At 48.0% G+C, this 16,681-nt stretch overlaps 2 protein-coding genes across 2 annotated transcripts; one reads left to right on the top strand and one right to left on the bottom strand.

The window, feature by feature from the left end:
- Window positions 1–252: 252 nt before the first annotated feature.
- On the bottom strand, window positions 253–5,146 carry MIP (major intrinsic protein of lens fiber). Its single transcript, XM_007129377.2, has 4 exons — window positions 4,787–5,146; window positions 4,123–4,287; window positions 3,603–3,683; window positions 253–1,858 (listed from the first exon to the last, which is right to left on the bottom strand). The coding sequence occupies exons 1-4, from the start codon at window positions 5,144–5,146 to the stop codon at window positions 1,673–1,675; spliced, it is 792 nt and encodes a 263-aa protein (XP_007129439.1). The 3' UTR covers window positions 253–1,672.
- Window positions 5,147–14,099: 8,953 nt separating this feature from the next.
- Window positions 14,100–16,441, top strand: SPRYD4 (SPRY domain containing 4). Its single transcript, XM_007129378.4, has 2 exons — window positions 14,100–14,460; window positions 14,823–16,441. The coding sequence occupies exons 1-2, from the start codon at window positions 14,376–14,378 to the stop codon at window positions 15,359–15,361; spliced, it is 624 nt and encodes a 207-aa protein (XP_007129440.2). The 5' UTR covers window positions 14,100–14,375; the 3' UTR covers window positions 15,362–16,441.
- Window positions 16,442–16,681: the final 240 nt, after the last annotated feature.

The raw sequence follows: 16,681 nt of genomic DNA, 5'->3' as shown, positions 1-16,681 counted from the left end.
TGTGACCTCGAGCGGGCGGGGGAGTTGGTGATGAAGTAAGGAAAAGGGAAGCGAGTACAAGTATTCTTTTATCTGAGTCGATCCTTATATTGAGCCCCAAATCACAGCACAATGGATTTCCTGCTGACTTAAGATAATTGGGATCTAAGTCCGATTAGAGGTGAATTTACAAACATTCTTCCCCTTCACCTAGTCAAGTGGATTATTCCAAAGTCTTAACAAGGTTAGTTAGAAAAGTTAGGCTTTATTTGTGAGGAAATGGAGAGCTTAGCTACGTGGAAGAGTGGTCTTTTGCGGGGCTGGGCTGTCTGTCTTTCTATAGGTATAGGTTTAAAGCTTGCGAAGTGTGCAGGAGGCTCCTAAAAGGAAGAGGTCAACATAAGTATTCATCGTCAGGTCAGGGTCTCCTCTGGCTTCTGTTGAGATGCGTGTATTTTCCCAACAACAAAAGAAAATAGGGATCAAACAAATAATATCTTGTGAATAATTAAAATTTGAATGGAAGGAATTAATTTCTGGGACATGTAAAGGGTTAGATTTGCTGAAGATGAAAGGACAGATGAGAGAAAAATGAAAAGACACACACAAAAATGGAAAATAAAGAAGACTATAGAACTAGTGATAAAAGCAGAAAGATGCCATTTGAAGAGTGTTTTGGGCTGCTCTAAATTAAAACTGAGGGTCAAATCCTCTCCCTCCTATGTCCCCCACCCCTACCTCTGCATTTGCTCCAGGCATCAGGTTTCCTGTTTCGGCCTTAGGGAGCTCTTCTGGGCTTAAGTACCACCTGCTTGGAGGCCACATTGCGGGTGTGTCAGGCAGAGCAGTTAAGCTACTTAATTTTTCTAGATTCTAGGCTCACCCACCTTTTGCTTAGGTTGGCAGATCAGTGGCCCAGGGCCTCCAAAGAGATCCATCATGCCAGAATGCACGCAAAACCCAGCCAGTGGATGTAGATAGGTTGATGTGGATTTATAGAACAGTTCAAACCCCAGTGTTCACTTTTCTCAGAGCTACTTCCTCACCCAAGTCCCTGGGGCAAGCATTTCTGAGATAAGCAGGCTACACTCTCGGGTTAACTTCTCCAAAACTTTTTGGCATCCTGATCTGGGGCTGATACCTCCATTTCGCCCACCACACCCAGCTCCTTCTACCAACTCTTGGAATGCCTCGTCTCCTCCACTTCTCTCCATCTGCCTCCTCTGAGGAGTAACTAACTGCTTCCCTGCTCCCTCAGAAACCTAGAGCCATACACTTGACTGGCAGCAGGGTAAAGCCCAGAAACTTAAGGTCTTGGTTCCCTGTACTTAACTTACCACACTGGGTTGGGAGAGGAAGGTATAGGGTGACACCTCTTTTCCCTTCCCTACCTCTCGTGTCACGCCCCAAAACTCAGACACAGTCACATTCACTCACAGTCATACACACAATCATGCACACACAGCGGCGAAGAGAGGTGGGATGGGGAGGAAGGGAAGTTTGCACCAAACAGCTCATGAATGCAACTTGAAAGATTTCACACGGCAAAAGGCAAAAAAATAAAACACACACATAAATTTAAAAATAAAGAAGTACATGCCCCTCCCCACAGTCTCTTTTTTCATCCAGGGGCTGGCTCAGCCCCTCCATGTAAACCCAGAAGCTTCCTATTCCCTCTATTCATCTGGAGCTTTTACAGGGCCTGGGTCTTCAGTTCAACAGGTTCCCCTGTGCCCTCTGGTTGTCCATTGGAGTCACTGGGCCTGGCACCCTTGAGAATAGACAGTCTCTCAGAAACACTCTTGAGCCGGGGGAAGAGGAGAAAGTCATAAAGGAGACTGCCCAGGCCTGCTCCAATGATTGGGCCCACCCAGTACACCTGCAGGAAGAGGAAAGGAATAATCAGGTTTGAGGAGGGGACCAAGAGCAAGGCTGCTCTTTTTCCAACCCCATTGCTGTAAAACAGACATCCTGCACTTGGGACATACAGCTGGGCACTATTTAAGCAGAAATCAGTGTTTGTTTGTTTGTTTATTTTAAAACTTTAGACTCCTGCACTGCCTGCACCACAGAACTTACCATTTCTCTTCTGACTCATTAAATTATACCTTTATCCCACACCTTCTTAGCACATGTATATTCTATTTTTTGCTATCAGTTTGTACTAGTTTCCATAGTGCTTTGAAAATTTCTTTTTAATTGTGGTAAAATACACATAACATGAAATTTACCATCTTAACCATTTCTAACTGTACAGTTCAGTAGTGTTAAGTATATACATGTTGTTGTACAGCCCATCTCCAGAACTTTTTCATCTTGCAAAACTGAAATTCTATACATATTAAACAACTCCCCATTTCCCCCTCTCCCCAGCCCCTGTTACCTACCATTTTGCTTTGTTTCAATCAATTTGACTACTCTAAATACCTTGTATAGGTAGAATTATATAATATGTGTCTTTTTCTTTTCTTTTTTCTTTTTTTTTGGCTGCTTCTGGGTCTTTTGCTGCCTGTGGGCTTTCTCTAGTTGCGGAACTTGTGGGACCTCTCTAGTTGCAGAGAGTGGGGGCTATTCTTCATTGCGATGCGTGGGCTTCTCATCGTGGTGGCTTCTCTTGTTGCGGAGTATGGGCTCTAGGGGCACGGGCTTCAGTAGTTGTGGCTCGCAGGCTCTAGAGCTCAGGCTCAGTAGTTGTGGCGTATGGGCTTAGTTGCTCCGCGGCATGTGGGATCTTCCCGGACCAGGGCTCGAACCTGTGTTCCCTGCATTGGCAGGCAGATTCTTAACCACTGCGCCATCAGGGAAGTCCCCAATATGTGTCTTGTTCTGATTGGATTATTTCACTGAGCATAATGTCCTGAAGTTTCCTCCATGTTGTATATAGCATGTATAGAATTTGCTTCTTTTTGAAGGCTGAATACTATTTTATTGTATGTATATACTACATTTTGTTTATCCATTCATCTGTGAGGGACACTTAGATTGCTTCCATATTTTGGCTCCCGTAAATAATGCTGCCATGAAAATGGGTGTACAACTCTGAAAAATTTTTTGAATTATTTTCATACGTTTAGCTGGTATATGGCCAAACAACACAAAAATAGCCAATTTTTATTGAGGACTTATTCCATATCAGATTCTGTGCTAAATATTTCACACATATAATTTTCACATTTATTTCTCATAACATCCCATTTTGTAGTTAAGGAAACTGAGGTGCAGAATGATTGAGTTATTTGTCATGGTCACACATGAGGCTAGTAAAGTGCTAGAACTGGGATGAAGCCCAGGCCCATTTGTGCTCATACATATCCTGGTCTCTGAGAGTAGAAGCTTCTGTCTTCCTGATCAGTATTCTATCCTCATAGCTCCTAGTTTGGAATCCAGTGAATACTTAGTAAAAATCCCTAACTAGTGAAGGAACAATATGAGCAAGAGCCTATCTTTCTAGCAAAATAATGAATCCTGCTCACACAGGCATGCAAACTCTGTGCAGCCCTCTTAGCTGAGTGTTGGTAGAGCAGTCAACACATACAGATGGAAAGCAGGAACCAAACCTGGGAACCTGCAGTCCACACCCATGCAGGAGGGCCTCAGGATCTTGCCCTTCTCCTCTCACTCACCCAGTGGTTGGTGAAGTTTCTGGTAAGAATGGCAGGAGCAAAGGAGCGGGCAGGGTTCATGCCTGCACCAGTATAATACATCTGCAAAAGACACAGTTGTAACTGAAACACTTCCCGCCCACTCCACCCCGGCTTCTCTCCCACCAGCCACCTGCCCCCCAAGGGTTGGCACCTTGTCTCCAGCCAGCAGCAGGTAGGGGAGAACAACCTGCATGGAAGTCCCACAGTGGGGTGAAGTCACTAATGCCCCATCTGGGGACAGACTATGGATCCCCCGGCAAAACCCACATCTACCCATGATGCATGCCTTTCCACCTTGGGGTCAAGAAGGACTAGATAAAGCCATCACAAGAGAGGAGAATAGGGACTTCCCTGGCAGTCCAGTGGTTAAGACTCCACGCTCCCAATGCAGGGGTACGGGTTTGATCTTTGGTGTGGGCAGGAAGAATGCTTAAAAGTCGACAAAGGCTTGGGGGACCGGGAATCCTTAAACAAGAAGTTGCTCCCCTCTCCTGCTTACCCCAAAGAGGTGCCCCAGGGTGAGGGAGAAGCCAACGGCCAGGGCCACGGAGCCCAGGCGGCCATTCCGCCTCTCGTCGTACGTGGCAAAGATGCAGAGCACGAGCTGGAGCGTCAGGAAGATCTCCACTATGGTGGCCTGGCCCACACTCACCCCAGGGTGCAACTGGGCAAAGGAAGAAGAAGGGGGGCAGTGCATTAGGGCTGCCACAGCCTTACCTACTCAAGGCTTCCCCGGCCGGAACCCCCTTACGGCATCCATTCCGTGGAGAGGAAGGATAATACAACCTCTTTCATAGTAATTGTATTTGCTCCTTAATTTCTCCTAATAATACTCCTTCATAGTAGAAATAAATGCACCCACTAATATGGATGAGGAAACTGAGGCCCCATAAGGTAAAATAAGTTTCTTCAAGAACCTGCAGGAGTTGAAAGTAAAGCTGGGACCTGAACTCAGGTCCAGGGCTCTATGACTTCCTTATCCCTCCACAGCACCTGTTGATCCTCCCCACCCTGAACACACACACACACACACACACACACACACACACACACCCCACACACACACACACACTGTCCCAGACCCCTGGGGAACTGATCTACCTGCACTTCAGGAAGGAAGTCAGGGCACCAGGTTCCCCCCGCCCCACTCAGCCAACCATTACCGTGTTAAGTGCTAGGTTTCCTCGGACGGCAGTCGGGGTAACACTGTACAGCACAGCGGCCCCAGCCACGGCTCCCAGGAGTTGGGCTGCCATGTAGCAGAAGGCACGGAGCAGGGACATCTGGGAACCCACAAGGAAGGCGAAAGTGACTGCAGGATTGACATGGGCTCCACTGATGTGGCCCACAGCCTGCACCAGTGTAGCCAGGGCCAGGCCAAAGGCCAAAGCCACCTGCAAGATATGCAGTGGTCCAGGGGCCCAATGCAGTGAGGCCCCTAGCCCGAAGAAGACATAGAAGAGGGTGGCAAAGAACTCAGCAGATATGGCCCTCCAGAAGGAGGCTGACCGCAGTTCCCACATGGCAGGGGGGATAGGCACAATGCCTGGGTCCCTGATACCCCCCTGGCCTGATCTGGATGGACAGCCCCCTTTATAGAGAACTTTTAATCCCTGGGAGGGGCAGGCTGAGGTGGCTGGCCCAGCCTCTTAACCCCTTCACAGCTGCGGAGGGCTGGGACCACTCTTGTGCATCGGATAAAGCTGCTGCATTTTCCCCTCCCTCCTCAACTGGGAGATGAGCACAGCCAGGGGTGTGAGGGTGGGGATAGGCTCAGGGCTCGTGTCAGGCTCTGAGGGAAAAGGACCAAGAACAGGGGAACTGGAGGAATCTGCCTTTCTCTTCAAGTCAAAGTTGGGGTTCATAGTCCTGACTGACATCTATATTAGAACATTCCTCGACTCTGCTTCGGAGGTTAGTGAAGCTGAGTTCACTTCATGGAGTATGAGACTGCTCCTGGGGGCCTCCAGGTTCCTCTGAACAAGCCGGGGTAAGGGTGGGGGTGGGGATCAGGAGTGGGCTCCAGCAGGGAAGTTGGATAGCTGAAGAGAATCCTTTAGTTCTCTGGGATTAGAGGGCCTTCTCCCATTGGCTGATTTGGGCTGGAATCTGTGGACCCTGCAGCTCTGGGACAGAATAGTTCTGCTGCGTCTGGCTTTCTCTGAGCCCGGGTTCCCTCCCCCTGACCCATGCCAGCACCTCCCTTTCCAAACCCTCAGCCTGGCCTTTTATTTTTATTATCTATCTATCTATCTATCTATCTATCTATCTATCTATCTATCTATCTATCCATTTATTTTTTTGCCACACCGCACACCTTGCAGGGTCTTAGTTCCCAGACCAGGCATTGAACCTGTGCCCCCTGCAGTGGAAATTTGGAATCCTAACCATTTGACGGGACCGCCAGGGAATTCCCAGGCTGGCCTTTTAAACCACAGAGATAGAGAGCAGGAAAATGCTATCTTCCATGGATAGGCTGAGAGTGGGGTTGGGGAGCTGGGGAGGGGAAAAGGGGTGAGTAGTTAAATCTCAGACTCTGTTTGTACTTCATCTTTCCTAACTCTAAGATCGTAGCAGGAAGTACTGAGAGGAAGGAAACTGAGTCATACCTATGAAGCAATGGGAGTGTCTAATTCCTCCTAAACTGGCTGTGATCAGGACTCTGGAGTCCTAAACCTCTATGCCTAGGGAAAGGTCTGGGGGTGTGGGTATCTGGGGAAGCAGGCTGGTCAAGGAGAGAGGAAAGGACAAGATGGGGAAGAAAAGTTTGGGGAAAGAGGTTCAGTTGTGGACAGGCTTAGTGAGGGACTTGGGATCTAGAGATGGGGGCTGTGTGGTGGCGGAGAAGGCAGAATGGGACACACTGATAGGCTCCACCATCTCCACATCGTGGCAAGTCACAGAGATCACAAGCTGTTCCCGTGTGAAACACAGGAATTGGGAGCCACATATAGGCTATTGAGAAGGGGATGTCACGAACAAAGGACTATTCTGTGCACTTGAAATCCATAAAGAATAGCAGTAACAACAAAAATCCTGGCTTTACCACATTCTAGGTGGGGAAGTTACCGCACTAGATACAAACTCCAGGAGGGCAGGGACTTGTCGATTTGCATGCAAACCCCACGCTTGACACACAGTATGCAGTAAGTAAGTATTTGTTGAATAAATTAATGTAAGTTCTCTGAGCCTCAGTTTTCTCTGGATCAAATAAGGTAATGTAGGTACAGCCCCAGGACGGTGCCTGGCCCAGAATAAAGCACTTAATAAATTGGAGCCATTTGATGAGGGTTTTATCAACAGGAACCATTAACCCTATAGCCTCTTATAGTAAGGAATAGAAGGGCAAAGCGCAGCTAATTTGGTGCCCTTGTAGACACCAAATAAAATGGTTAAATTTCCTTATTTGGAGCTACCAACCTCTCTCCTTCACTCTTTTTAAAAATTAATTAATTAATTAATTAATTAATTAATTATTTTTTGGCTGTGTCGGGTCTTCGTTGCTGTGCAACGGGCTTTCTCTAGTTGCTGAGAGCGGGGGCTACTCTTTGTTATGGTGCGCGGGCTTCTCACTGTGGTGGCTTCTCTTGTTGTGGAGCACGGGCCCTAGGCGCGCGGGCTCAGTAGTTGTGGCACGTGTGCTCCGTAGTTGTGGCTCACGGGCTTAGTTGCTCCGTGGCATGTGGCATCTTCCTGGACCGGGGCTCAAACCTCTGCCCCCTGCATTGGCAGGCAGATGCTTAACCACTGCGCCACCAGGGAAGCCCGTCCCCTTTACTCTTTATCAGATGTTGATAAGAACCCCATGGAGAACTGAACCCCAGCCCATTTCCTTTCACATCAGCCTCCCTACTTAGCTGAATGCCAAACTTTCAAACTAGGGATGAGCTCTCAAAAGCTCACATGAATTTTTGCATACCTTTACATGTAATTAGCATACACAATGTTTTCTATTAGCCTAGCCTCCTGAAGGAAAAAAAAAAAAAGCTGTGTCTCGCTTGAGGAATGGAACCCAGCCTTCCCCAAGACAGCTGCTTGGTATGGGTGGGGTTCTTATCTATGCCAGTACCCCAGCAGAAGTCACTGAGAAACCCACTGCCAGACTGCCTGGTCTACCTGCTGGTGAGCCACAGCAAACTGGAAAGTGGAGGAGAACTCCATGCCCTGGCCCTGGCCTATATAACTCCTCTTGCTCATCTGGAAGGGACCAGAGATGCTAAGACCAGGGGTGGAGGACACATACATCCCTCCCACTGGCCCATAGCTCCCACCATCTATCCACAAAGGCAGCTTTGAGCAGAATCTGCAGCAAGTCACCCCAATTCCTGAGTTGCTGAGCCTAACTCATTGGCCTATTACATCGTATTGAAAGTGGCTTAATGAGAGGATGCACAGAGCAGGGCTGCCCTCTCTTCTGTTCATTCCGTAAAGTCCTAGCCATCCACCCTCCTTAACTACCTAATGTCATCCTACTCAGGGAGAGGGGCTGCTGCTTACCTGAGAGACCAGCTAGGCTGCAGTCACCCATGGCAGTACCAGGTAGAGGAGGACTGAGGCCAGGATGGCTGCTGTGTCTGGGCCAGAACATAGCATACCCGCTGGAAAGGGTCAAGCCATTGGGCCCAGAACAGTGCCAGAGGCAGGGCTGGATTTGTCTGGGCCCCACTGACCTCATCAAAAACCTGTGCCAGGCTCACCACCACCAGCTCTCCAGGCACGGGGTGAGGGACTGTGCCTGACACGGAGCTCCCACTGGGGCATGATGCCCTAAGGACAAACCCCATAAAGATCAGGGTATCCAGGCCTTCAGCCAATACCTCTCTCCAAAACCGTCAGCTCTGTAGGTCTTGGGGGAGAGGAAGGAGAAGGGAAGGCGGCAAGATCATGCTGTCTTCTCCCCACTGTTCTCCCACCTCTCTGCTCCTTAACCTCTCTCTGTCCCCATCCCCTTTAACAAACTCTCCCAACCAGGCCTCAGCCTCTTCATTCTGTACCTACTGACCCCCAAGCACCTGATGTGAAAGGAAGGAAGAAGGACTAAGAGACAGAATAAGGAAGTGATCAGAGAATAAGGCCCCCTTGGTTGGACTGGGATTTATTTTATTATTTGTTTTACTATTTTTTTAAATTCTAAGGCAAAATATTTTTATATTTATTTATTTTATTTCCTTTATTTTCTTGGCTGCATTGGGTCTTAGTTGCGGCACGCGGGATCTTCGTTGCAGCATGAGGGATCTTTTGTTGCGGTGCGCAGGCTTCTCTCTAGTTGTGGCATGCGGGCTCCAGGGCACGTGGGCTCTGTAGTTTGCGGCACGTGGGCTCTCTCACTGAGGCTTGCGAGCTCAGTAGTTGTGGCGCGGGCTTAGTTGCCCTGTGGCATGTGGGATCTTAGTTTCCCGACCAGGGATCGAACAAGTGTCCCCTGCATTGGAAGGCGGATTCTTTACCACTGGACCACCAGGGAAGTCCCTGGACTGGAATTTAATGGCGGAGAAGAGGAAATGTCTTGGCTTCAATGGGAGAAGGATGGAGTCTATAGAAAAAGATGGTGGTTTCTCCTCTCTCCAGGAATCTGACCTCCCAGGTCACCATTTTGCCAGCCTGGTCTGGAGTCTCTGTTGGGTGTCCTGCTCCAGTTTGGAGACTGCTATTCTAGGTCTAGGTGGGTGGAGTTGGGAGATGAGGAGCAATTGTTTCAGGTGCTGGATAAAGAGGCAGGCAGAGAGTTGAGAGCTCCACTCCTGTGTCAGGGAGTGACACAGGAGTGTCCCTCATCTCCTTCCTTCAGCCAATACAGAGGAGCCTCATCCCTCAACCTGCCACCCCTAACCCCAATCAGTGCCCTTCCCAAGGCAGCCTTCGACATTTGTACTCACACATTCTCACACCTAGGCATCCACTCTCCCCAGCCTCGGCGCTTCTCTCTCCTACCAAGCTTTTCTTCCTCTTTAGCCCTTCGACCCCAGCCTCTCTGAGTGAGGGGCACGAGCTTATAATGGCTTCAGTCAACCAGAGATACTCACAGTGAAAGGAGAGACTCATTCTTTCACTCCCTAATCATCTCTATGAACCTGGGTTTCAGGAGCCAGAGAGGTAAAGAGGAAAGCTAATGTGTGGATCTGGAAGACAACGAAAAGAATTCTGGGGAAGGGGAGGTAAGGCCATTCCCATCCCTCACCAGAAACAGAGTCAACCAGTGAGAAGGTACCAATGCTGAAAGAGCACTTGGGCCACTGGAATGGGCAACGGAAAGCACCTGTGAGGAATTGCCTGGGAGTGCAGGGGATTCTTGGGGTCAGTACTCGGGATCACCCAGGACACACCCTAGTTCATCTTTGGCTTTTCTGGCTAGTTTGTTCACTTTTTTGCTACCACTCTACTCTATTCTTGTATTTGGGGCTCTTTTCAGGATTGCCAACAAAGTTTACTTCTAGATTCTCCACCTCTCTCTTCTGGCCTTAAGTAAACATATAAACATTTTTGAAGTTTTTTCCACTAGGAACTGCAGAAATGGATAAAAGGGATTTGTAAAGTAAGAAACTTGGGGTAGTTACAGAGTTATTTTAAGTCTTACTGGCTTGTGGTAGTAATCATCCTGGAGTCTCATCTAGCTCTACACTGGATTGAGTTATCTCTTGGTTACTAATCATCAGCCTTTCAACCTATTTATATTCCTGGAGCTAGTGATCCTAAGTTTACTCCCCTCTTCAATAAAGAAGGCCCCATTTCTGTCCCATAGAGGTGCCTTAGGAAGCATAATCCATACTACTAGGGAGCAAGTGAGTCTGTAAAGCTTAGGGAATCTTCAGGCAGAGCTATTGGTCTTGCTTCATTTCTCCACAGTGGGTCCCATGTGATTACTCACTACCTTTCTGAAGCTACTCCCTAGCCAGCCCATATCACCAGGACCTAAAGAATAACCCAAATTTGAGTTCCATAAAAATATCGACATTACTGACCATACAGGATTGTACGAGGATCAGGTGAGATATGCCCAAGCAATATATACAAGTTGGCTGCCTTAAAGTATAAATGAACTGATTCATGAATTAATCAGATATAAACATGATTTATGATTATTTAGTATTGACCACCCTCTCTAACAATTACAATGTGGTTGAACAGCGATATGGTCCTGAGGGGCTGGGTGACCATCCATCTCTGCTTCTACCATGTGGAATCTCTATCCTAGCCCCATATTTAGAGTGCCAGGTCAGCATGTAACCCAGATCCATTGTGTGGACAGTTTCAGTAGGACAAAGGCCCCAGCATAGCACAAGCTAGCCTAGCAGCCCCTCTGGCTACCTCCTGATGGCCCCCCTTCTCTCTCTTTCTCTGCTTATGCTTTGCTGACTGCTGACTCCTGGCAAAGCCCAGAACAATCACCAAGCTCTGAGTGCATCATCCCTCTCCCACTCATAGTTAAGGGCTCCAATTAGCACTTGGAAAAGACCAGGACCCCCCCATGTTAGAAATGGGGTAATCCAAGAAATAAAGAGTAAACACACTGGCCTATCCTGTCCTTTCCTCCTTCACTACTTGCTTTCCTGTGGAGTCAGATACAACTCCAAGCCAGGCAGACCAATGCTCACTATAGGTCAGGTACTGTTCCAAGCACTTTATATGTGTTATCTCAGATACTGGTATTCCCTTGGATTGCACCTTCAGTTTATTCCCTAATTACTCTAGTTTACATCCTCTCCTTGGATGACTTCATCTAAGTCATCTCCTCCCCTGAAATTTATATCCATATATCTCGGAACGGTTTACCTACTTGGGTGTCCTGCTGACCACAAATTCAGCCTGTCCAAAACTGAACTAATTATTTTCCCCCATCCAAACATGCTTTTCCTTCTGTATCCCCTCATTAAATCAGAAACCTATGAATCAATTTTCCTTCCCCCATTCTCTCACTCCCATCTAACAGTCACCAAAGTTCTATCAGTTCTACCTCTTGGATAGCTGAGCCCACACCATGTCCAACCTAACTCTAGTGGCCTTGTACCCTGCTTAAGAGTTTCTAGTCTCATCCCCTTCAATTCATTCTCCATGTTGCTGTCAGCTTGACGTTTGTAAAAGTACCTGAAATTTGTCACTTCCCTGTGTTCCCTTCAACAGCTCCTGAATGCCTGAAAGACATTCTTATCAGGGCATACATGACTCTTCATCATTCAGCCTCAACTTTTCTAACTGCTCTCCTTACCTCCCTAGCATGAAACTCCGGCAATACTGTGCTCCTTGTTGCTCCTCAAACGCCCACTCTGCTTCATAACCCAGTGCTTTAGTCTAAGCTGTTCCCTGTACCTTGAATGTCTCTTTCTCTTTCTTCTGTCAGGTAAAATTCTATCACTTCCTAATTATTATGCATGGAAATGTTAAAGAGTTAATTACTTGTTCATTAGCAACGAGGCAGGTAAATAATCAGAATGAGGGTGAGTTTATCAGATAGATAGTCAGTCTGTAAAAGTGAAATAATGCAAGCGATGACAGGTAAGACACTATACCCTGAGCAGGGAATAAAGTAATAGAGTTGTGTCTAAGAGACAGTGTGAGGAATGTGCAGTGATTGCTTCAGCTCTCAAGACCACGTGGAACCCAGGGAGAAATCCTACAGAAACACAGTCCTGGAACTCTTCTCTCATTACTACCAAAATGCAAAGTATTGACAGAGCAGGACTTTACTGAAGGAAATGTCACCTTCACGCCTTTCCTCCTAGGCTTGAAAAGAATAGAAACCTCTCTTCTCACATACTAAGTAGGATGAAAAGGCTGGGCCAGGCTGACCCCTGGTGGAAGGAATGAGCTATTGCATGCAAGAATCAGCACAAAACTCCCTTATTTTAATTTTAATTTAATTTAATTTTTTTTGCGGTACGCGGGCCTCTCACTGTTGTGGCCTCTCCCGTTGCGGAGCACAGGCTCCGGACGCGCAGGCTCAGCGGCCATGGCTCACGGGCCTAGCCGCTCCGTGGCATGTGGGATCTTCCCAGACCGGGGCACGAACCCGTGTCCCCTGCATCGGCAGGCGGACTCTCAAGCACTGCGCCACCAGGGAAGCCCAAAACTCCCTTTAAAAAATTTTTAAATTATTTTTAAAATATTTATTTATTTATTTATTTGGCTGCATTGGGTCTTAGCTGCGGCACGCAGGATCTTAGTTGCGGCCTGCGGAATCTTTCGTTGCGGCACGTGGGCTCTCTAGTTGTGGCACACGGGCTTAGTTGCCCCATGGCATGTGGGATCTTAGTTCCTTCACCAAGGATTACTCCCGTGTCCCCTGCATTGGAAGGCGGATTCTTAACCACTGGACCACCAGGGAAGTCCCAAAACTGCCTTTTCACTCATTTATTTATTCATTCAAAAATAGTGAACACTTACTCTGTACTAAGGGGAATACTGACACCCTGGAGCACAGATAACACGGAACTTAAATCCCATTCTTAAGATTTCACGGACTTCCCTGGTGGCGCAGTGGTTAAGAATACACTTGCCAATGCAGGGGACACGGGTTCAAGCCCTGGTCCGGCAAGATCCCACATGCCGCGGAGCCTGCGGGCCTAGAGCCCATGCTCTGCAGCAAGAGAAGCCACCGCAAAGAGAAGCCCGCGCACCGCAACGAAGAGTAGCCCCCACTCACCACAACTAGAGAAAGCCCAAGCGTCCAGCAACGAAGACCCAACGCAGCCAAAATAAATAAATAAAATAAATAAATTTATTAAAAAGAAAAAAAAATTCACAACCTAATGATGAGGTAGGTAGCTACTTCTTCAAATGTTCCCTCAACAGCACTGGGGAGAAGGTAAGACCAGTTAGAAAGCCAGTGCAGCAGTCCAGGGGAAAAATAATGTGATAGGGATTTAATAACATTCAGATATGTGAAGTGAGGGAAACAAAGAAGTGAAGGACTTCCAGGTTTCTGGCCTGGGCAAAGGGCTGGTTGTGGGTTGCAGTTCACCAGTCTGTGTAGAAAAACAAAATTAGCTTTAGACATGTTAAATTTGAGGTGACTGGGGGACATTCAGGTAGAAATGTCCAATAGGCTGTTGGATATACAGATTGGAACTCAGGCGAGAAATACGGAGTAGAGATTTTGAGAGTTCTCCAATAGGTGATAGTGGATTCTGCCTTCGGGGAGAAGGCATAAGCTGATATCTTGAGCAAACTCGGGTTCCCCCACCTGAGAAAACCAAATTTTGAGTTAAACCTTCCATTGCCAGTCCTGAAAACACAAAACCAAACACTTAATATTTATTAGAACAACTGCCACTTACCCAGTGATTGCTATTTGTCAAGATGTATCCTAGGTAATTCTCTCGTTTAATTTTTACTACGGTCTGACGGCTACACATTTTTGTTTTTACAAATAAGAACATTAAGGCTCACAGAAGTTAAGTGATTTGCCCAAAGACACACAGAGGAGCCGGGTTCGAATAATACAATTATTGTTTAATTCTGAAATCTATACCTTTAACCATCTTGTTACACCATCTTTCTAAACGTCCTATTTAGTTAAAACGTGAACAGCATTCCTCTCCGCGGAAAAATTGAATAAACTGTTTCGGATGCAACCAGAACAGAATTCACTAAAATGGCAGCTCCCTTCGGGTCACTGGCTCCCTCACGTCATCACACTGCGCTGCTGCCTCTCGCGCACAGTGCCAGGGGAGCAGGCGGGCAGATGGAGGGGTCTCAGCCAGTGCGGAGGGGGGCGGGGCGGGGCGGGGGGCGTGCCCTGTTCATCCGTGGCGCAAGATGGCGCTGCCCTTTGGTCGTTCGCTGTGCCTGTGCCGCTGGGGAGCCAAACGATTGGGGGTTGCCGCCGTAGATGCCCGCAGAGGTAGGATTATATCCTTTTACTCTCTTTTACTTCCAAAATAGTTTCCGTCTGTTACTCCTGGAGCCCGCTCGTAGAAACAACTCCAGCCCCTTCGACTCATTCCCCCTCCCCCACCGCGTTGGTCTTGAGATTCCAAAGCTGGGACACTCTCTGGTTTCTTTAAATTCCAGGGCTTCCCCAGTCCCAGTTTTTCAGATCCTTGGGCTACTCATACTAAAGCGCCCCACTCTCTTACCCGCTTGACGTTCCGACTCTTCCGTGTTTCCTCGTGATCTCTTGACTGCCTGTTTCAGATCGGAATACGTCACTGGTTCTAGAATTCTAGCGCACGTCATTATCCAGTCTTTTTGCTCTGCCCGCAGGCATCAGTTTCAAACTGGAAGAAAAGACCGCTCACAGCAGCCTGGCACTCTTCAAAGGTGACACAGGTGTCAAATACGGCATGGTGGGATTGGAGCCCACAAAATTGGCCCTGAATGTGGAGCGCTTCCGGGAGTGGGCAGTGGTGCTGGCAGACACAGCGGTTACCAGTGGCAGGCACTACTGGGAGGTGACAGTGAAGCGCTCCCAGCAATTCCGGATAGGAGTGGCAGACGTGGATATTTCCCGGGATAGCTGCATCGGTGTTGACGATCGTTCCTGGGTGTTCATCTATGCTCAGCGCAAGTGGCACACCATGTTGGCCAACGAGAAAGCCCCTATCGAGGGCATTGGGCAGCCAGAGAAGGTGGGGCTGCTGCTGGAGTATGAGGCCCAGAAGCTGAGTCTGGTGGATGTGAGCCGGGTTGCTGTGGTCCACACACTACAGACAGATTTTCGGGGTCCAGTGGTGCCTGCTTTTGCCCTTTGGGATGGAGAGCTGCTGACCCATTCGGGGCTTGAGGTGCCTGAAGGCCTCTAGTATGTCCATCACTGGAGTCCCTAATCACGCTCTTGGCCAGCCTCCTGATCCAAGTGTCTGAAACCTTTTAACTGTGCCCCAAGCAACTGCTAGCTCCCACAATTCAGTGATGGGTCCTCTGTGCAATATCTGTCATCTTCCTCTCCCCTACCTTGTGAAAGCTAGGCATACAGCTACCCTCTCCCCTCCCCCAGACTATTGCCAATTTCCTAGGCTACCATGAATGTACTTTCTCTGACTTGCTTCCTTCAGTCTCTCTGCCTCCCTGTGCCCAGGACTTTCTCAGACTGTATTCAGTCCTAGGGTCTTACTTTTCAGCTTTGTTTGAATTTATTCATCACCGTGCTACTTCTTTTTCCCTTTGCCCACATGTAACCTGTTTGTTTTGGGGGCTCTACCGAATCTCTCCAGAGTAAATCCTTTCTACCTCTGGCTGGAGGAGTGGTGCAGTGAATGCCTTTGCCCTTTCTGTACAGCACATACAGAGTCTGGGCTCTGGCTCCCTCAGGTAGTGCTTTACTGACTATGTCAGAATGAGAACCAGAGCCCTCCTTGCCTAATACCTCAGTGTTACAGACTCTCAGCCCCAGACAGCTGCAGCTCTCCTCACCCTGAGTCCATCTGCCTTAATTTGCACACCTCTGACACCTGGTCAATCTGTTGCAATCATTGGACCAGTTACAACCATGACCAAAGGGGAAGAGACATGTGGCGATTAGTACTAGAAACTTTATTCTTGAGAAGTTCCATCTTCATTTCTGCTACAGTTGTAACTTCCAGAGGGAGGAGGGAGGCCTGAAGTCTTGCACAATCCATTTTGGGGCCTGTTCAGACCCAAGCGCTTGTCCCCACTTGCAGCAGAATACACTTAACCTAAAGCAGTATTTGGGATTGAAGAAAACCTAGTGGGGTGAGTATGTATGTGAAATATGTATTCTTTGGGCTCTGTATGACCCTGTGGTTCCATCTTACTCTACCTTTATGATGGTGATGCAGCTGGATGGCCCTAGGGGAGAAAGAGAAGGACTGGGTCTAGCAAAAATAATAATTTGTGTAATTAAAGTTTATTTGAGCACAAAATACCTTCTCTGTCTATAAAATTGCTGTTAGCAGTAGCAGTACTTCCTGGCCAAGGGGGGCAGATCTCTCCAGACGACTAAAGCCTGGTGCATAGCTCCTCTCTTTTCTCTGTGGATATATACATGTGCGTGGTGGCTAGAGCCCCTTACCAGAGTATCTCTCTCTCATAATGGCTTCTTCAGGGACCTGCGTGAAGACCTGGGATGATCTGGAGTGGGCTAAGCCATTAGGCTGTCCCTT

The sequence above is a fragment of the Physeter macrocephalus genome, chromosome 6 (genome assembly GCF_002837175.3).
Source record: "Physeter macrocephalus isolate SW-GA chromosome 6, ASM283717v5, whole genome shotgun sequence".
Taxonomy (NCBI): domain Eukaryota; kingdom Metazoa; phylum Chordata; class Mammalia; order Artiodactyla; family Physeteridae; genus Physeter; species Physeter macrocephalus.
The sequence above is the reverse complement of the archived record's forward strand: the minus strand, read 5'-3'. Positions and strand labels throughout refer to the sequence as shown.

Coding starts and splice junctions, on each gene's coding strand:
- MIP (XM_007129377.2), bottom strand. CDS start 5,146: ATGTGGGAACTGCGGTCAGCCTCCTTCTGGAGGGCCATATCTGCTGAG. Junction 4,288..4,786: donor GAAACCTAGCACTTAACACG/GTAATGGTTGGC, acceptor TCCTTTGCCCAG/TTGCACCCTGGGGTGAGTGT. Junction 3,684..4,122: donor CCCTGGGGCACCTCTTTGGG/GTAAGCAGGAGA, acceptor TGTCTTTTGCAG/ATGTATTATACTGGTGCAGG.
- SPRYD4 (XM_007129378.4), top strand. CDS start 14,376: ATGGCGCTGCCCTTTGGTCGTTCGCTGTGCCTGTGCCGCTGGGGAGCC. Junction 14,461..14,822: donor CGCCGTAGATGCCCGCAGAG/GTAGGATTATAT, acceptor CTCTGCCCGCAG/GCATCAGTTTCAAACTGGAA.